The sequence below is a fragment of the Pristiophorus japonicus genome, chromosome 13, assembly GCF_044704955.1.
Source record: "Pristiophorus japonicus isolate sPriJap1 chromosome 13, sPriJap1.hap1, whole genome shotgun sequence".
In the NCBI taxonomy this organism is placed as follows: domain Eukaryota; kingdom Metazoa; phylum Chordata; class Chondrichthyes; family Pristiophoridae; genus Pristiophorus; species Pristiophorus japonicus.
In genome coordinates, this window is record NC_091989.1 from 64273672 (window position 1) to 64295197 (window position 21526).

The window sequence follows — 21526 nt, forward strand, 5'->3', positions numbered from 1 at the left end:
GTATATATCCGGAGTGCGTTTGCCTACTGTACTAATTTACGATGTACAGCTTCTTCATACATGCTTTTTGAGAAATAATTTTCCATGGTGCTTCTCTGACATGCTTTTGGCTACAGATTACTTACCCATTAATTCTGCATCGGTCGTCATTTTTTTTTTTGCAGGTCTAAACCATTGGCTGTAAATCATAAATACTCATTGCTATTGGCAGTTGCTTCCTAATTATTTGAGGCCGCCTGCAGCTTCTTTTCATACCCACAATGAAAGCTAGAATTTTCCTTCACTGTTGATTAGATTTTTGATCAGAAATAACAATTAAAGCAGTCATACCTTGGAAATCTCTCCTGCTAAAAATTGCGTACCAAATAATGGAGACCGTGCAAGTACGTCATGTTTGCACAAACGGCTTTTCTTTATTGTGCTAAAATGTTTGTGACAAAAATTACATTTGCAAATAGAATTTTAAAAATAAATTATTCAAATTACGTTTTTCCTTTTAAGCTATTCAAATTTTAACCGAAGGAAGTAAATTGTACATTGTAAAACAGAATAAGGTGAATAAGAACCAAGTGCAGCAAGTCTTGGGGGAAAAAAAGTTATAATGAACATGGTGTGAAACTAGATGTGGATGTATAAACGTTTGGTTACAGGAACATTCAGCCCCTTGAGCCTGTTTTACATTCAATTTGGTCACAGCTGACTCCATTTACCCGTCTTTAATCCATATCCCTTGATACCCTTACCTAACTAAAACCTATCGATCTTAGTCTTGAAATTTTCAAATAATCCAGCCTGTTGGGGGAGAGAATTCCGTATTGCCACCACCCTTTGTGTGAAAAGTGCTTCCTGATTTCACTCTTAAATGGTCTAGCTCTAATTATAAGATTATACCCCTTGTTCTGAATTTTCCCACCATAGGAAATACCTTCACTGTAGCTACTTAAATAAACCCTTTTATCACTTTAAACACCTCAATTTGATCACCCCTCAACCTTCTCAACTCAAAGGGAATACAACTCAACTTTGTGCAACTTGTCCTCATAATTTAACCCTTTAGGCCCTGGTATTGTTCTGGCCAATCTGCGCTTTAGCTGTTCCCAAGACCAATATATCTTTCCTGTGATCCAGATGCCCAGAACTGAATGCCGTACTCGAGATGGGGTCTGACCAAGGCTCTATGTAACTAAAGTATAACCTCTTCCCCTTTGTATTCCAACCCCATTGGGGTAAACATTCTGGTTAGCCTTTTTGATTACCTTTTTGTACCTGTATACTAGCTTATAGTTTATTTAGGTACAGGGACACCTAAATCCCTTTATCCCTCAACAGCCCCCAGTCTCTCTCCATTAAGAAAGTATTCCAATTCTTTCTCCGGTCCAAGGTGAATGACCTCAATCCATGTACCTCTGAAACCTTTATCCATGCCTTTGTCACCTCCAGATTTATGTATTCCAGTGCTCTACTGGCAGGCCTACCATCCACCATAAACTTCACTTCATCCAAAATCCTGCTGCCTGTTTCTTAATTCCGCACCAAGTTGTACGCACCTTTCAACCCCCTCCTCACTGACCTTCAATTGCCTTCAATTTATAACTCTCATCCCCGCGTTTAAATATCTTCATGGATTTATCCTCCTCTAGCTCTAACCTCCACCAGCCCCCCCCATCCTCCTGCGAACTCCCGGTTTCACTGGCCTCTTGTGGATCCCTGCTCCCTTTGCCCCACCATTGGTAGCTATGCCTTCAACCGTCCAGGCTCCACATCCTGGAATTCCCTCCCTAAACCCCCCCTATCCCTCGGCTTCTGCACCCTCCCTCTCTTTTAAGACCCTCCTTGAAACCTACCTCTTTGACGAAGCTTTGGGTTACCCCATCTAATATCTCCTCTTTGTCTTGGCATCCATTTTTGTCTGATTATGCCTCTGTGCAGCAATTTTCGATGTGTTTATAAGTTAAAGGTGCTATATAGTTGCAAGTTGTTGTACTTAAGAAATAAAAGAGCTTTAATTTTGCCGCTTTCCTGGCAGATGAAAAGGAAGAAGGCATTCTGGGAAGCATTCTTCTGCCTAGTTTTAAGGTAGCTCCAGTTACCCCTGAAGATCATATAAACCGAAAATATGCATTTAAGGTCAGTGTTTGCATTCCATACATTGTCCCTTCTGTCTGAATTGTGTTCTAAAAGCTTAAAGTTGAAGTGCCCGATAGAACAAAACCATTAGAATTTATTTCAGTAGCAAGTATCCAACTCGCTTTGCACCACTAAGCAAGGTTTCTTTAAACCGATTTTTTTTTTTAGTTAAGGGAGCAAGTCTTGAGTTTTTGACTGATTTACAATCAATTTTGAAATGCCGAGATGTTTTATAACGAGGGAAGGGAGCCATGTTTTAACCTATCCGAATGTTAAATGTATCATACTGATTGACAAGTATGTAGTGATCAGAAATCCAAAATTCGATTTGTTAATTGTTTATAATAATTTAAAATGCACCCAAAAAGGAAGGTTGCAGATTCAACACCTGGTCTGTGTGTTTGGAAAATACATTCTGAAATTGTCTCCCTTTGAGTTTCAGTATTGTTTTCAACATGGTGTCAAATATTAATGTCACAATTTTGATAGCAAGATGAAATGACCAATGAAGTCTTTTATAATCCTGTTTAAACATGAACCAACTGTTGTGATGCCCAAATGCATTACTGTGGTTAGTAATATCAATGGGATATAACTGTATTAATATATGTATCTTTGTTTATTTTCAACCTGAAATTGTACTTTTGAGCAACTGGTGGACTCTTTGAATGTTTCACAGCTGTTGGAAATGCACTTGAAACGGCCAAGTAAGTATGTGTGATGTTTCTGCTACAAATACCTACCTAAGATTTGTGTCTGGATTGAATTGATAGAGTGCGAAATGTGCTGATTGGCTCAAATGTCTCACTTACTAAAAGACAATGATCACAAACCAATATCTGTTGTTCCAAAAAATACTAAGCAACCAATCAAAACCACTTAAGTAGTCAGTGTTGCAATTCAGCTCTCTCCCAACTCTATATTTGTGTTCACAGCAAATTACAGTTTCTATTAGATCGTCCAATGCCTCCTGTGATCACGAACTTGCACTGTTCTGTGTGCTGTGAACAGGGCTAACAATTACCTTTTCACTGAGGTAATTCAGACTGGAAGTTGCAGGGGCTTCTCACCATACACTCCTCTGACAGGTGGAAAAACACTGTTATCATTCAGGTTAAAGCTGCAGGTCCAATGTATTCAAAGAATTAGTGCATGACAGAAGAAAACAAAAATGGCAAGATGAATTTTTAGAAAACAAAAATTGAACCAGTCTTTAAGAATTTAAATATATATTTTTCTAAGCATAGGCTAAAAACCTGTGGAGGACACTGACTTTGTCAGACCTCCTGGTCTATTCGTGTGTGAGTAAGGCGCGATGTTCTTGCCTTTCACCACAGAGCTCATACATTACCCTAGACACAATCAAAAATGAACAGAAGATATGGTGAAAAGCCTGTTGGATATATAATCAGACCAAGAGGCTGTCAATCAATCAACTTCAAAGAGACAATGGAAAAGTTTAAGCATGGACTCACTTGTCAAGCAAATGTTCATACTTCGTCCAGGTGCATCTATTCATTGGCCTTAGGGCAAAGTCTTTACATCCTGCCTGATCTGCAAAACCCTTGGCATTTTGTGTCCAGGAAGGCAAGGCAAGTTTCATCTTGACACGAGTTTCTTCCGAAAAAAAAAACCCCACACACAAGCTAAATAAAATGAAAACCATTCCTCGCACACAAAAAATAAACAATTTCTGGTGTGAAAAACCTGTTTCCAGCATTCCAATTCCCCCAGTGCATCCTGCACCCCAGGCTTTAGCCCGAGTGGCACAGCCACTCTCCCTCTTGTACATGTTGTACCAGCTCCTGGACAGTCTGTGCCCACCCAACCCAGTACTCACCTCTGACTTGGCAAGATGTAAGCCACATGCAGCCAGAAAGGTTAATACATTATGCAAGTGTTTTTTGTTTTCAGATTAAACTATCTTGATTTTGCACTACTTTGCCCACACAATGCTGCTACCGCTCTACACCTGCCGACGCAGATCATCAAGCGCTGTGCCCAACAGCACTATAAAAGGATCTAAAAGTCAGGATACATGTTAACTGCAATAACTGGTGCCCTTTCTAAACATTGAGACATAGGCAGGTGGACAGGAAGATACAGTGGTATTAGAATTCTGGTTAGGGGCTGCAGAATCAAACGGGTCACAATACACTTCTTCATCGGTTTTGTTATAAATTTGTTTATTGGAATAACTTTGCCAGAAGAGACATCTCACGGTAAGCAATTAGGAAAAGTAAGACACAAAAATTGAGTACATTGGTAGTAATAGATTTGAGAAGCATCGAAAGCATTGGGAGACGTGGAGAAGAGCTCTTGCAGATGGAGAAAGGGAGAGAGATCGGACACACACAGAAACCACATGAGAAAGTATGTGATAGCCATAGTGAGGGAGAGGGACACGTAGAATTAGATTTTTTTTGAAACCGGTCAATTGAAGGTGGTTTTAATATTGCACAGAATTACTGTTTCTACTGTGTATCTTCACGTAATCGAAGAATTATAGTAACTATGATAGAATATTTTTGGCAGAGTTGGAAATGTAATATTTCTACTTAGTTACTAAGACACTGGATTTATTTCCATTTGAAGTAATTCTGATTTTGTGTTAACTATACATTGATTTTCTTCTCTCTTTTTTACAGGAATCACCTAACTTAGTAATCACTGTCATTTCTGACCAGGCTGCTCATCCAAATATGCGGACCTATTATTTCTACACTGAAACAGCGAATGAAATGGAGTCCTGGATGAAGGCTATGATTGAAGCTGCCCTTGTCCAAACAGAACCTGTGAAGAGGTATATTTGCTGTTTGATTTTCTCCCCCTCTTTCCCCCCGCCCCCCCACACCCCCAAAAAGAACCCCAGAAAATATAAACCAATCATGGAGCAAATAGCATTATTCCAAAACCATATTTGACAGAAATCTCTGAAAGTGGCTTGAACTTGAATTGAATGAATTTGTTAGGCTAAGATTCAAATACTGATTGATTATTACCATTCAAATTAGAGTCTCCTTAAAGGACAAGATTAGTGAACTCTTAATGTGATCAGGGATTGGGGAAGGAGGGGTGGGGGGGGAGAGAGGCAGGGAGAAGAGGACATAATAGCAGGAACAATTCCACTCACTGCATATTATCCTGATTTATTAGGGTTACACTGGTGGGAACTGAGATTTCCCTAACCACCAACCAAGGGAGACTTAAGGGATGATTATGAGATCCTGCATTGACAAGGCTATAATACATTACACATTTTCGGATCATACTCTGCATGAGCAAGGGTGTGCCAGATCACAAAATTATCCAGATAAGGGCAACTGTTGATTGTGAGGAAAATTGTGATTTAGTCCTTAGAGCAATAGGTTACGCTCTTTGAGTCATTTGGAACTTCCATGTTAACTGTTTTAAGACGAGAATGAAAGGATAATTCACTTTTTTTTTTAAATAACTGAAAATGCTGGAAATCTGAAACAAAATCAAAATATGCTTGATTTAGCATCACAACTGAAAGAACAGGTTAATGTTTTGAGGGTCACCCTTTTATCAGAACTGGTATTTTCACATGTTGGCTTGAGCAAAAGCGCTCAGTATACATGGATCATCTGGATTATATTTTAATTTACTATTTGTTCAGTCTGTAAAGGCTGTAACCTTTTGTAACACCAAAGTTTTGATTAGTCCCCTTGGAGGGCAAGACCAGGGGGAGAGGGAAATGTGGTAAAGGGGGCGGGGTGGAAGGGCGTGATCCTGGCCTAACACAGGGTGGAAGTACGTAATAAAGCTTCCCATCTGGATCACATTCTTGCTCTCATCCTGCCCCCCCACTGTTATCACCGTGCTACCCTGTCCTCCAATCCCTTCTCCTCTTCACCCACCCACCCCCTGATCCCCCTTCACTCCTCTCCTCTCACCTACAAACTCCTCTACTCCCCCCTCCGATCCCCTCTACTCCCCCCTCCGATCCCCTCTACTCCCCCCTCCGATCCCCTCTACTCCCCCCTCCGATCCCCTCTACTCCCCCCTCCGATCCCCTCTACTCCCCCCTCCAATCCCCTCTACTCCCCCCTCCGATCCCCTCTACTCCCCCCTCCAATCCCCTCTACTTCCCCACCCACCCTCATCCCCTCTCCTCTCGATCTCCTTTCCTCTCCTCCGCCCCCCCCGATCCCCTCTACTCCTCCTCCCAACCCCTCAACCTCCAACCCTTCCAGTCCTGCCACTCCCCTCCGATCCCATCTTCTCTCGTCTCCCCTCCGATCCCCTTTCCTTTTTTCCCCCTCCGATCCTCTCTCCTCTCCCCCTCTAATCTCCTCTCCCCTCCGATCCCCTTTCCTCTCCTCCTCCCCCCTCTGATCCCCTCTTCCCCTTCCCCGATGTTCACTCTCTGCCCTCTAATTTCCTCCCTCCTCCCCTTCTGATCCCGTCTCCTCTACCCCTCCGATCTCTTCTCTTCTCACCCCTCCCTCCTCCCCCTCTGATCCTTTAGCTTCTCTTTCTCTCCCCACCCCCCCCCCCCATTTCCCTTTCCTCTTCTCCGCCTCCGATCACCTTTCCTCTTTTCCTCCAATCCCCTTTCCTTTCCACCCCCCTCCTCCGCCACTTCAATCCCCTCTCGTCTGTTATTGCGGATCTGACTGGGATTACGAACTCCTGTTGAGTTTCAGTTATGGCTGCATACAATAGTGAGGCTGTCAAAATGGTGGATAGAGGTGTACCGATGGATGTGGTGTATTTAGATTTACAAAAGGTATTCGATAAGGTGCCACACAAAAGGTTACTGCAGAAGATAAAGGTACGCGGAGTCAGAGGAAATGTATTAGCACGGATCGAGAATTGGCTGGCTAACAGAAAGCAGAGAGTCGGGATAAATGGGTCCTTTTCGGGTTGGAAATCGGTGGTTAGTGGTGTGCCACAGGGATCGGTGCTGGGACCACAACTGTTTACAATATACATAGATGACCTGGAAAAGGGGACAGAGTGTAGTGTAACAAAATTTGCAGATGACACAAAGGTTAGTGGGAAAGCGGGTTGTGTAGAGGACACAGAGAGGCTGCAAAGAGATTTAGATAGGTTAAGCGAATGGGCTAAGGTTTGACAGATAGAATACAGTGTCGGAAAATGTGAGGTAATCCACCTTGGGGGAAAAAAAAAAGTAAAAGAGAATATTATTTGAATGGGGAGAAATTACAACATGCTGCGGTGCAAAGGGACCTGGGGGTCCTTGTGCATGAATCCCAAAAAGTTAGTTTGTAGGTGTAGCAGGTAATCAGGAAGGCGAATGGAATGTTGGCCTTCATTGCGAGAGGGATGGAGTACAAAAGCAGGGAGGTCCTGCTGCAACTGTACAGGGTATTGGTGAGGCCGCACTTGGAGTACTGCGTGCAGTTTTGGTCACCTTACTTAAGGAAGGATATACTGGCTTTGGAGGGGGTACAGAGACGATTCACATGGATGATTCCGGAGATGAGGGGGTTACCTTATGATGATAGATTGAGTAGACTGGGTCTTTACTCGTTGGAGTTCAAAAGGATGAGGGGTGATCTTATAGAAACATTTAAAATAATGAAAGGGATAGACAAGATAGAGGCAGAGAGGTTGTTTCCACTGGTCGGGGAGACTAGAACTAGGGGGCACAGCCTCAAAATACGGGGGAGCCAATTTAAAACCAAGTTGAGAAGGAATTTTTTCTCCCAGAGAGTTGTGAATCTGTGGAATTCTCTGCCCAGGGAAGCAGTTGAGGCTAGCTCATTGAATGTATTCAAATCACAGATAGATTGATTTTTAACCAATAAGGGAATTAAGGGTTACGGGGAGTGGGCGGGTAAGTGGAGCTGAGTCCACGGCCAGATCAGCCATGATCTTGTTGAATGGCGGAGCAGGCTCGAGGGGCAAGATGGTCTATTCCTGTTCCTAATTCTTATGTTCTTATATAAAACAGCGCCACATAAGGGCCGCTTTGAATTGTTGTTCTTGAGTTCTTTCGGGGTAGGTGAGACCAGTACAAACCGGACGGTCTGCACCTGGGCACGACCGGAACCAATATCCTAGGGGGGAGTGTTTGCTAGTGCTGTTGGGGAGCAGTTAAACTAATATGGCAGGGGGATGGGAACCTTTGCAGGAAGACAGAGGGAAATAAAAAGGAGGCAGAAGCAAAATATAGAAAGGAGAATAGTAAAAGTGGAGGGCAGAGAAACCCAAGGCAAAAAACAAAAAGGGTCACATGACAGCAAAATTCTAAAGGGGCAAAGTGTATTTAAAAAAAACAAGCCTGAAGGCTCTGTGCCTCAATGCGAGGAGTATTCGGAATAAGGTGGATGAATTAACTGCGCAGGTAGCACTTAATGGATACGATGTGATTGGCATCACGGAGACATGGCTCCAGGGGGACCAAGGCTGGGAACTCAACATCCAAGGATATTCAGCATTTAGGAAGGATAGACAGAAAGGAAAAGGAGGCGGGGTGGCGTTGCTGGTTATAGATGAAATCAATGCAATTGTAAGGAAGGACATTAGCCTGGATGATGTGGAATCGGTATGGGTGGAGCTGCGGAATTCCAAAGGGCAGAAAACGCTAATGGGATGTTGTGTATAGACCACCAAATAGTAGCAGTGAGGTTGGGGACAGCATCAAACAAGAAATAAGGGATGTGTGCAATAAAGGTACAGCAGTAATCATGGGCGACTTTAATCTACACATTGATTGGGCTAACCTAACTGGTAGCAATGCAGTGGAGGAGGATTTCCTGGAGCGTATTAGGGATGGTTTTCTAGACTAATATGTCGAGGAACCAACCAGGGAGCTGGCCATCCTAGACTGGGTATTGTGTAATGAGAAGGGACTAATTAGCAATCTTGTTGTGCGAGGTCCCTTGGGGAAAACTGACCATAATATGGTAGAATTCCTTATTAAGATGGAGAGTGACAAAGTTAATTTGGAAACTAGGGTCCTGAACTTAAGGAAAGGTAACTTCAACAGTATGAGGCGTGAATTAGCTAGAATAAACTGGCAAACGATACCAAAAGGGTTGACGGTGGATAAGCAATGGCAAACATTTAAAGATCACATGGATGAACTTCAGCAAATGTACATCCCTGTCTAGAGTAAAAATAAAACTGGGAGGTGGCTCAACCATGGCTAACAAAGGAAATTAAGGATAGTGTTAAAGCCAAGGAAGAGGCATATAAATTGTCTAGAAAAAGCAACAAACCTGAGGACTGGGAGAAATTTAGAATTCAACAGAGGAGGACTAAGGATTTCATTAAGAGGGGGAAAATAGAGTACGAGAGGAAGCTTGCAGGGAATATAAAAGCTTCAATAAATATGTGAAGAGAAAAAGATTAGTAAAGACAAACGTAGGTACCTTGCAGTCGGATTCAGGTGAAATTATAATGGGGAACAAAGAAATGGCAGACCAATTGAACCAATACTTCGGTTCTGTCTTCACGAAATAAGATACAAATAACCTTCCGAAGGTATTGGGGGACAGTGGGTCTAGTGAGCAGGAGGACCTGAAGGATATCCTTATTAGGCGGGAAATTGTGTTAAGGAAATTGATGGTATTGAAGGCCGATAAATCCCCGGGGCCTGATAGTCTGCATCCCAGAGTGCTCAAGGAAGTGGCCCTAGAAATAGTGGATGCATTGGTGATCATTTTCCAACAGTCTATCGACTCTGGATCAGTTCCCATTGACTGGAGGATAGCTAATGTAACACCACTTTTTTTAAAAAGGAGGGAGAGAGAAAACGGGTAATTATAGATCGGTTAGCTTGACATCAGTAGTAGAGAAAATGTTGGAATCGATCATGAAGGATGAAATAGCAGCGCATTTGGAAAGCGGTGACAGGATCAGATCAAGTCAGCATGGATTTATGAAAGGGAAATCATGCTTGACGAATCTTCTGGAATTTTTTGAGGATGTAACTAGCAGAGTGGACAAGGGAGAACCAGTGGATGTGGTGTATTTGGACTTTCAGAAGGCTTTTGACAAGGTCCCGCACAAGAGATTGGTGTGCAAAATCAAAGCACATGGTATTGGGGGTAATATACTGATGTGGATAGGGAACTGGTTGGCAGACAGGAAGCAGAGAGTCGGGATAAACGGGTCCTTTTCAGAATGGCAGGCAGTGACTAGTGGAGTGCCGCAGGGCTCAGTGCTGGGACCCCAGCTCTTTACAATATACATTAATGATTTGGATGAAGGAATAGAGTGTAATATCTCCAAGTTTGCAGATGACACTAAACTGGGTGGCGGTGTGAGCTGTGAGGAGGACGCTAAGAGGCTGCAGGGTGACTTGGACAGGTTAGGTGAGTGGGCAAAATGCATGGCAGATGCAGTATAATGTGGATAAATGTGAGGTTATCCATTTTGGGGTCAAAAACACGAAGGCAGAATATTATCTGAATGGCAGCAGACGAGGAAAAGGGGAGGTGCAACGAGACCTCGGTATCCTGGTTCATCAGTCACTGAAAGTGGGCACGCAGGTACAGCAGGCGGTAAAGAAGGCAAATGGTATGTTGGCCTTCATAGCTAGGGGATTTGAACATAGAAGCAAGGAGGTCTTACTGCAGTTGTACAGGGCCTTAGTGAGCCCTCACCTGGAATATTGTGTTCAGTTTTGGTCTCCTAGTCTGAGGAAGGACGTTCTTGCTATTGAGGGAGTGCAGCGAAGTTTCACCAGACTGATTCCAGGGATGGCTGGGCTGTCATATGAGGAGAGACTGGATCAACTGGGCCTTTATTCACTGGAGTTTAGAAGGATGAGAGGGGATCTCATAGAAACATAGAAGATTCTGATGGGACTGGACAAGTTAGATGCGGGAAGAATGTTCCCGATGTTGGGGAAGTCCAGAACCAGGGGACATAGTCTTAGGATAAGGGGTAGGCCATTTAGGACTGAGATGAGGAGAAACTTCTTCACTCAGAGAGTTGTTAACCTGTGGAATTCCCTGCCGCAGAGAGTTGTTGATGCCAGTTCACTGGATATATTCGAGAGGGAGTTAGATATGGCTCTTACGGTTAAGGGGATCAAGGGGTATGGAGAGAAAACAGGAAAGGGGTACTGAAGGAATGATCAGCCATGATCCGATTGAATGGCGGTGCAGGCTCGAAGGGCCGAATGGCCTACTGCACCTATTTTTCTATGTTTCTAACACTGGTTACAGAGCTACAATATTTGGGGTAAATGCATGGATGCCCACCATTCAGCCAAGGATGGCAATCAAAGTTTTGCCTCCCAATATCATTTTCCTTTGCATGTATTGTGGGCCCCCGCCACCCCTGAACTCCTGCCCGCTCGTTGCGATATCGGCATTTAGAACCAAATTCGAGCGCTTCCCAAGGATACCCCTTCGATCCCCTCTCCTTCTGCCCCATCTTCGATCCCCTTTCCTTCTGCCCCATCTTCGATCCCCTCTCTTCTCTCTCTCCCACCCACCCCCCCACCCCCACCAGCACACATTCGATCCCTTGACCTTCGAAGCACGGAGCCATGGGAAGCGCAGCCACCACACCATTGGGTACTGCACATGCGTGATCAGATCAAATGCGCAGGCACGGTACCAAAAGGTGCACATGTGCAGAGAGAGTCACAAATGCATTGCAAATAATCATTCCAGCCTGAAAACAACGATCACGCAGGTAGATTTGTGAATTAAAATGAACTAAATGTGATGGCATAATTTTATTTTCAGTTGAAGTTAAAAAGATCTACTTATCAATGTTTTGTGGCTGACAGTAAGGATGAAAACAGGTATTGGTTAAAATGATTGTAATTGTATCCATGAAGTTGAAAATTTGGAACTTTTCTTAGAGCCTATAAGTAAAACACGAAAATTTGAAATAGACCAACTTCTAACTAAAATAATTTTGAGTACTAAAATGGACTGATAAGTAGCCCATAACTTATTGAGTAGGTGTTGCAAATTGAAATGTTGTGACTAATTTCCTACTATCAGTCTATAAGTACATTTTGCTAGTTTGGACCATGTCCGTTAGTTCTACTCTTGCAATTTAATTTAAAGTATGCAACCATCATTCCAGAATCAGGTTATTATTTCTCAACATTTGTCACAACCTCATGAATTGTGTGAGAAATCAAACCACAATTGTGACGTGATTTTAAAGTAACTTTTTTAAACCTGAAGATATGAATAAAAATTCAAGAAAAAATATATATTTTGAGTCAAATTATTTCAAAGTCTATAAGTATAATGACCTGGAATTTGCAGTTGTAATGATGGCAAACTGTCACCGCTCGCCGTTATTACTGTAAAACTGACAACAAATTCTGGCGTTCCCTCAGGCGCAGTGAAAAGCGGAAATCCAGAAGTTGCTGTCAGTGACACCCTGCTCCTCTAAAAGGTGTGCTGTTGCAGTCATCACAGATGCAATAAACACAGAATCAGTGACTTGGTGTTAACATCAGCTTTATACGTACTATTCTCGCTGCAAAAACCATTGAAAATGTTAAGCCTTGTTGAATGAGATGTAACTGAATTTTTAACAGTGTACGAAGTTATCATTTCTGCTGAACAACCTCGCTGGTCTGAAAAACTAATGTAACAGGTGTGGAATGTGATTCCTTCAGAAGAACATTTCAAAATTCAATGGTTTTCAAAGTCATAAAAATAAATGTTTCTTTTAATTTTTAAAGTTTGTTTATGATATTTCAGTTTCTACCTTAATCCCATGTGTATGTCCCAATCTTTATTTTGCTTTCTGTAAAATGATTAAAAAGTGAATTATTATCCGTGCTTTTTACTTCCTGGTTTGCTGTCTGTGATAACGTCACTGTTGCTGAACGCAACAGATCCCCTATAAATGGTGCCAGATTGAAAGTCACGTCGGAATGGGGAAAGTCGATGCTCTAGAGCACACTAAAACCTCTTGGGCAGCTTTTTTTCAAGGTTAGCGGCGAGCACCGACCAGTGTTCCCTGTAATTTTGTTTGATGTAACGCGGCCCCTTTAAGGGGCTGCGTGGACCATTCAAAATACCATGCATGTGTTTTTTCTCATTGGAAAGCCAGCCGTGAAGGATCCTTGGAGTGCTATACAGCTTACAAAGAACATTGACACCATCCCTTTGCCGCTAACGGCAAAATCTGAGCCAACGTGGCTTCAAATTTGGGATCAAAGAACTAGACTAAAATTAGGATTGAATTACTTACGGACGCTATCACTAACATAATGGGGGTACGGTAGCATGATGATTATGTTACTAGACTAGTAATCCAGAGACCCAGAGTATTAATCTGGAGATGTGAGTTCAAATCCCACCATGGCAGCTGGGGGATTTAAATGCAGTTAATTTTTTTTTAATCTAGAATTAGAAAGCTAATGTCAGTAATGGTGACCATGAAACTACTGGATTGTTGTAAAAACTTATCTGGTTCACAAATGTCTTTTAGGTAAGGAAACCTGCCACCCCTACCTGGTCTGGCCTATATGTGACTAGGTTGACTCTTAACTGCCCTCTGAAATAGCCTAGCAAGCCGCTCAGTTGTACAAACCGTTGTGACAAAAGTCAGCACTCTGGGAGTAACTTCACCACAGGACTGCAGCAGTTCAAGAAGGCGGCTCACCACCACCTTCTCAAGGGCAATTAGAGATGGGCAATAAATGCCAGCCTTGCCAGCGACGCCCACATCCTGTAAACCGATACATTAAAAAAAAATAAGACTAAAATTTGAAGTGTTGAAACTAAAATAACAGTTCTGCTCATGTGGAAGATTTGTTTTTTGATTTTTGAGGATGTGGGGGATGCTGGCAAGATCACATTTTTTGTCCAGCATAGTTCCCTTGAGAAGAGTCCACCACAGAGTGAGAATTAGTGTCACGTGTAGATCGACCAGGTAGGAGTGACAGTTTCACTTCCCTGAAGGACACTGTTTTTCTGTCAGTTGGGTAACTTTCATAGTCACTTATGGTGCTCAATCGAGCGTACACAATTTATTGAATTCAGTTTTACAACTTCCCATGGTGCGATTTGCACACTCAGCCCCTCAGTTGCTGGTCCATACCATAACCACTACATTATCGTACCCATTAAAACTTTTCTTTGAAGGTTCAAAGTTTGAGTATTCTTGGAGCTAAATTAAAACAAATGATTGCTGCCATTTTGAGTTGAGTGGATATACAACAAAGTCATCCTTCCCACGAAACTATCAGAGATAGGTTAACTACTACCACAAGTCTGCATACCCTGCGCTGAGCACCTCCAGTCTCGTCGCCGAGAGCATGCAGAAACCAAACGCAGACAGCGGAAGGAGCGTGTGGAAAACCAGACTACCCACCCACCCTTTCCTTCAACCACTGTCTGTCCCATCTGTGACAGAGACTGTAATTTCTGCATTGGACTGTACAGTCACCTGAGAACTCACTTTTAGAGTGGAAGCAAGTCTTCCTCGATTTCGAGGGACTGCCTATGATGATGCATACCCTTTTCAATACAAAGATATTCTACCTCCCCACACCCAAAAAAGGTAGGTACTTAAAGAAAAAAATCCTTCATTTCGTTGGTATACCTATCAATGTTTTGGGAGGGGTTTGAAATCAGTAGCAACTGGTGGCATCAGCTGTGCAGACTGCAAGTTATAGGATGGTAGGACAGATTCATGTCTGCAGTTCCCCCATGCAGTAAAGACCTGACCTCTGAATTAAAAGGTTATCCTTTTAACCTTGTACAAATGCATAGGCTACCATTCAAATTTTGGAGTGACTGCTGCCAACAAATCGGAAGCTGCGCAGAAGTATTCTTTGTTTCATTAATGTTGCTATAGTTTGATTAATGTTTCTCGGTTGGGTTAATGTTACTGGTGATTTTTCCAGTTTAAGAAGCGCTGTCGCGAAGGACAAACAACAACTTTTAAAAATAAACTCAGTTTGAATTTCATTTAAAATTAACAGTTGTAACAGAATTCTCAAAATCCGCTTTATTCCTCATTTTGGGAATTCCGGCAACAACAAAAAAAAAACACTTGAACTTCGCATGTGCAACTACTTCCAGTTTGTTGGCAGCAGTTGCATCCTTCAAATTTTGGGGCAGGGAAGACACTTGGATTTTGCCGTTGAACGTTTTGGTGTCTCACAGAAGCCTTAATAGTTGCAGTCTTTTTGCATCACATTGTGTATATAGTTAAAGGGCTAGACTTTCCACTTCACATCGTCCATCGATGGCCCATATATCGCCCAAAACGGACCTCTATCGCCCAAAAGTAGAAACTAGGCCAGAAATATCGCTGGAAAAATAGGCCCCCAAGTTTCGGCTCAATTCGCCGAGCTGATCGCCCACACAAGGCCCATCCCAACTTTCGGCACATCACCATCATAAGACCGGGCTGATTTAAGGCCGAAAACATCGCTGTGAAATAGTTGCTTTTCCCAGGCTTTACGGAAGGAAATGGACACTACGAACGCCATTTTAAAGATCGGAAGAAGGGAGAAGACAGCCAAAAAATCGTGCTTAGATGGTTGTGAGTGATTTATGGGTCCTGTATAGCTAGATCTACTCAGATTTTTAATTATATTTAATTTACTAATAGCTGAGTAGATTAGGCATTTTTTAGTGAAAAGTTAATTTATACCTAGTGAAAATAATTATTTAAAGTGAAGGGGGTCTAGTGTTAGACCGGGGCTGGAATAGATAGATTCACATTCTTTAATGCAAAGTTCATTTATAGCGATTGAAAATAATTATTGATAGTGTTGGGGCCTATGCTTTCTGCATCATTACTCGTAACTGCTCACAAGCTGGTTTCTGAAAGGATTAATCGAAGAGGTGGCAGAGAAATGCATAGACAGAGACAGAGGAGGCGAGCGTACAGCCAACAAAGGTTCAAAGAAACACAATCTTACCTCAACTTATCTGAAAACGTGTGTTTAAGGAGGCTGCGCTTTCGGAAGGAGGTCATCAATGAGATTTGCCAGCTCATCAAGGGGGATCTTCAGCCTTCCAGCACCATCAGAACCGCACTGTCCGTTGAGGTTAAGGTTACTGCTGCCCTAGTCTTCTATGCTTTGGGATCTTTTCAGGCTTCAGCTGGCAACATTTGTCATATCTCTCGGCACGCCACACGCTGCTGCATTCGGCAGATGACTGAAGCCCTTTACGCTCGCAGGATGGACTTTTTAAGCTTCCCTCTGACTAGGGAGGCACAGACTGGGAGGACTTGGGTTTTATCCAGAATAGCAGACTTCCCCAAGGTGCAGGGAGCAATCGACCGCACGCACATCGCCCTGAAAGCCCCCTTAAAGAAGGCGGCAGTTTTTCGTAACAGAAAGGGATTCCACTCCCTAATTGTGCAGCTTGTTGTCGCCCGCAAACCAATAATTATGACAATAAATGCTACATTTCCTGGCAGCATCCATGATGCGCACATCTTATGTGAGATTGCTATCCATGACCTGTTTGTCAATCAGCCAGAGAAGGTCATGGTTGGATGCTGGGGGATAAGGGATATGGCCTTGCCAGTTGGCTGATGAGTCCACTGCGTAATCCCGTCACTGAAGCAGAGAAACATTACAATGAAAGCCACATAGCAACACGCAATATTGTCAAAAAGGCAATTGGAGTCCTAAAGCAGCGCTTCAGATGCCTGGACCATTCTGGTGGCAGCCTACAGTACTACCCTGACCAGGTCGCTGAGTTTATTGTGGTGTGTTGCATGTTGCATAACCTAGCTATAAGGAGCGGCAACTAATGCCAGATGGGGCTGCAGGTCCACCTCCAGAAGGAGGGGAGTCAGAAGAGCCAGCTGGCGAGCAGGAGGAAGAGGAGGCTGGTGAGAACCTCGGGGAGGACCAGCCTGACGATGTAGCCATGGTCCTACCATCCCCCACCCCCAAGGCCGAGTGGAAAATCACACACAAAAAAATGGGCCTTGTACCAGCGATCAGTAAGGCTGAGACATCCCACATAGCTGGAACAGGGCCTATTTTTTGGGACGATGGCCCCCGAGTGGAAAGTCTAACCCTATAGTGTCTGTGACTGATGCACCGTCTGCTACCTAAGTCATATAAATACTTATGTTTCAGTTTCTGCAGTTACCTTGTTACTTATTGAGAGCAGAGCGCAAGTCACTAAGGTGTCAATCAGTGTAGTCATCCTTTGCAGGAACATCAGCCAACCTTGAAGTCAATCACTCCTATTACCTTCCTACAGTGTTAAACAAAGGCAGTATAATTATGTTCTGTATTAATTCATCTTCAGTCAATTATAAATATGTAATATTGGATTGATTACTATTGAAAGCTTCCTTTTGTTAAAGTTTAAAAATATATATTACTGTAGTTTACTCCTTTCCAAAATTGCTGTCTACAATGCCCCAATTTTATAGAATGTTTATTATTAGAATAGTGTGTACATCCTTTTTTTTGACGGGGGAGTGGTGGTTGGAGAGGAAGGGTTTGTTTTGACCACAAGGGCCCAAAAGGTCCTCTTCCTCTTGAGGAATTTACTTCCTACAGCCACTCGCGAAAGTCCCAATATGGCCGTTGAATGTTTTGGTGTCTCGTGCAGCAGAGCTGGTCTCCAGATATCTTGGTTAATCCTTGCCACTGGACCAAGACCTAGCTCTGTCAAGCCCATGTGGTGGCTGGTGTGCAATGGCCCCCACACGTTAAAAAAAATCCAAGCATAGGCATCTTCCACTCTTCTGGATGTAGTTCGGGATCTGGAATATTAAGTCCTTCTTTGAAACACCTGTGAACTCATCCTTTTTTGGCGTGGAAGCAAGTCATCCTCGTTTCGAGGGACCGCCTATGACGATGATGAATATGGCCCTCAGTCTGTTGATTTAATGCCCTGTGGAGATTACGCTGCTGGGATATGTGCCCACATTGCAGAGGGCACAAAGTTTCACTGATGGTGCTTTCGTTGGTGTGGGTTCAATTAAGCAAGCAATATAACTGGATATTAGCAGAAGTTCAAGAACAAATGTGCAACAGCTTCTGGTTCAAGACCAGTTACCTTTTTATGTAGTAAGCTAGTGTGCTTTTAACATCACTGGTGCATGAATCAGTTTCAATTTAATGCTTGCTCGTGGGGAAGGCAGTGTGCGACTGAGGTCAAGAAGGTGCATACTTTAAGACAAAGTTTTTTAAGAAGTCTGACTCATTACAGATCAAAGGTTGCTGAACAATGTTGCATGATATGGATGACAAACACGCTCTAACTCTCTCTCTCTCTCTCTCACACACACAGGGCTGAAAAAGTAACATCTGAAATTGTACTGCCCCAAGAGGTTAACCACGTTGCAAACCACAAAATATTAGTGAAGCCTGAACTTCAGAATAACCAGAAAAATATAGACCCCACTTTGGGTCTTCAACCAATAGACAATACGGACATCACTCATGGTGACAAATATGGTTTTGAAACGGATGGACTGGACCAGCACAAGCCTTTGACTAAAATCAATAGTATAAAACTGCAACCTGCAAAGTCAGAGAGTGGAAATGTCATGCTAGGTACCAGCAACATTCAATCTCAACAACACAAATCTCTGCATGCAAATAGTTCCACTGAGCAAAGTCCAGTTAGTCCCATCTGTGTTCCTGTGGAAAGTGTGGACACTGGAAGAGAAAGACTGATTAGTCTAAATGACACTGGAAGGGGCATGCAAAGGACTAATTCAATGGTGCAGTTGGAGCAGTGGGTGAGAACACAGAAAGGAAAAAGCCAAGATGAAGAATCTAGGAGGTATGGAGGCTTGTTTTTTTTTGAATACTTGTTTGTACAGCTTTAAAAGAAAAATCACATTTTTGTTTTAAGAGTGGTAAGAACATACAAACTTCTGTAACTCTCAGATTTTCTTCTCCTAAATGTACACTGAAACTCAACTAAACTTAAACTGTGTTTTACATTTTTTTCCATTCCGTGACTGCAAAAAAAAAAATTTTTTTTTTTAATTCAAAATTGTATACATTAACGGAGATGGGAGACATTTATAGTTTAGGTTTAATCACACTTTATGCACAGCCCATGCTACTGACTGTCATTACTGAGCAATGAGGACTCCATTATGAAATATGATGATTTCAGATCTGGTCTTTTCAGATCTATATTCACTAAATTAACTGTCTATCAAATATAATGTGGTATGGAAGAATTTTCGTACTGCAACACAGTGCAGTGTGCTGTGATCCTTCCCACAGGACGCTGGAAGGTAACTTGCCTTTGGCTGTTACTGTATAACTTTTAACAGCTGCTATAAGAATGGAAGTCCGAATGGATTTGGTTTGCTCTTTGTAGCTTAAAAGAACAGAAATTACTTTGTCTTCGGCAGTCTTAGGCAGTCAAGTTTTCTGCAGTGTATTTTCATCTGATTTCACTACAACTTGAGTTCTGCTCATTGTACATGCCACATTCAAGAGTAAAATTTCAGTACTGCTGTTCAGTTTCATGCACGAGAGGGGCCATGTTAACCTGCAGGTCCTTTTGGTTGGGAATAAAGTTTAGTGAGGAAGTAACATTGCAACATAACATTCTTGAAGGCCTGTCTGGTCACTTAGGGAGAAAAATTCTGTTGCGCTCCGTATGGGGTGCTAACATCCCGGAAGTGGGACATTTTGTGACCAACACGGAAATCCTGCCCCACTCGCAAAACTCGGGTTACAGCCTCCGAAAAGAAGTGGAGCGCAAAATATCACGCTCCACTATCTTTCTGGGGCAGATGGGTCGGGAGCAGGATGCAGCGCTACGTACTGGGCTGCGTGGCACTGCCGCATAGGAGGGGCTCTTCCCTTCATTAAAGGGAAGACCCCAAGCTGCAAACTCTGCAGTGAAGAAATGGGCCTCCCTGGACCACCGGGGAGTGGGGGTGCCATGCCGGGCTTACCGATTGTGGCACAGATCCTGCGATCGAAGCGCCAACAGGGCGCAGAAGAAAGTTGGCAGATTTTTTTTTCAATAGCCGCCCTTTAAGTATAGCCCCGTGAGGGGTCTGCCATCCAGTTTACATCCCCTGAAGCTGCCGCTGGCATCACCTGGCACAGCTTCAGGGAGCGATACCCAATTTAGGGTCCAGGGCACTAACGGGAAGTGCAAACGACCAGACTTTCTTGGCCTTAATCTCTGTTCAGAGAGACGTGATGTGGCAGTACTTAAAATAGATCTGATTGAGAAAGCGTATGTGATGATGATGATGATGACGACGATGATTGGTTGTTTGTATTTACTAGGCAAGCACCTCGGAGATTTGTTACAGTGTGTACTGGTTGCAAATCTATCGGATATTTCTGACTGCAAGAATATTTGAACATTTTTTTCCAGCCTTTTCTGCAACAGATTGCGTAGGCAACTTGACCTATCTTAATCTGTCATATATATTTCTGCATTAAAGTAGGTCAGGAAGGTCTGCTTTGATGGTGTTTTTTAAAAAATGGTGCACTGCTTAAAATTAACTCATTCGGTTCAGGATTAGACGAAGCAATTCTTACAGCAAAAGTGGTGATTGGAAGGTAGGAATGATAAAGGAGCATGGTGCCAAAAAAAATGCAGATACTATCCTCCGAACAGGAGAATAACTGACAGTTATCATTTTACTGATGCATTGTAGACAGGTAAGGTGGATGGCTGCATTATTCAATTTAGTTTACTTTATATCTGATCAAAAGAATTTGAAGTAAGATTTTCATGTGATATTAATTGCACCATTAGATTTGGAAATATTGGGCCGGATTTTGCTGAAAATGTGCAAATCAGCCAACAAGTTGTGACGAGGAAGAGATAGCCCGTGAATTGCGAATTGCAAATCTCCACAAGATACTGGCCGATTCGCGCCACTCCGCCATTAGCTTCATGAAAACGGCATCTCTCCCTTGTTTTTCATTCACTAAGGAGGACACAAACAACCTTCCGGATATAAAAGGGCTCAGCGGGTCTAGTAAGAAGGTCTGCATCACAGAGTACTTGAGGTGGCCTTGGAAATAGCGGATGCATTGACAGTCATTTTCCAACATTCCATAGACTCTGGATCAGTTCCTATGGAGTGGAGGGTAGCCAATGTAACCCCACTTTTTAAAAGAGGAGGGAGAGAAAACAGGGAATTATAGACCGATCAGCCTGACAGTGGGTAAAATGATGGAATCAATGATGGAATCAATTATTACGGATGTCATAGCAGCGCATTTGGAAAGAGGTGACATGATAGGTCCAAAACAGCATGGATTTGTGAAAGGGAAATCATGCTTGACAAATCTTCTGGAATTTTTTGAGGATGTTTCCAGTAGAGTGGACAAGGAGAACCAGTTGATGTGGTGTATTTGGACTTTCAGAAGGCTTTCGACAAGGTCCCACACAAGAGATTAATGTGCAAAGTTAAAGCACATGGGATTGGGGGTAGTGTGTTGATATGGATTGAGAACTGGTTGGCAGACAGGAAGCAAAGAGTA

At 42.9% G+C, this 21526-nt stretch overlaps 1 protein-coding gene across 6 annotated transcripts in view; it reads left to right on the top strand.

Annotated features, from left to right (window-relative positions):
• The window catches only part of plekha5 (pleckstrin homology domain containing, family A member 5), a 411417-nt gene that overhangs the window by 321691 nt on the left and 68200 nt on the right, over positions 1–21526 (top strand). For 5 of the 6 annotated variants that reach the window (XM_070897587.1, XM_070897582.1, XM_070897585.1 and 2 more), the window contains 3 exons: positions 2027–2127; positions 4815–4930; positions 18336–18833. In XM_070897587.1, coding sequence (XP_070753688.1) covers positions 2027–2127; positions 4815–4930; positions 18336–18833 — 715 coding nt within the window. Of the gene's footprint in view, positions 1–2026; positions 2128–2806; positions 2835–4814; positions 4931–18335; positions 18834–21526 lie in introns of those variants that run through there. The other variant, XM_070897586.1, reaches the window with a different exon arrangement.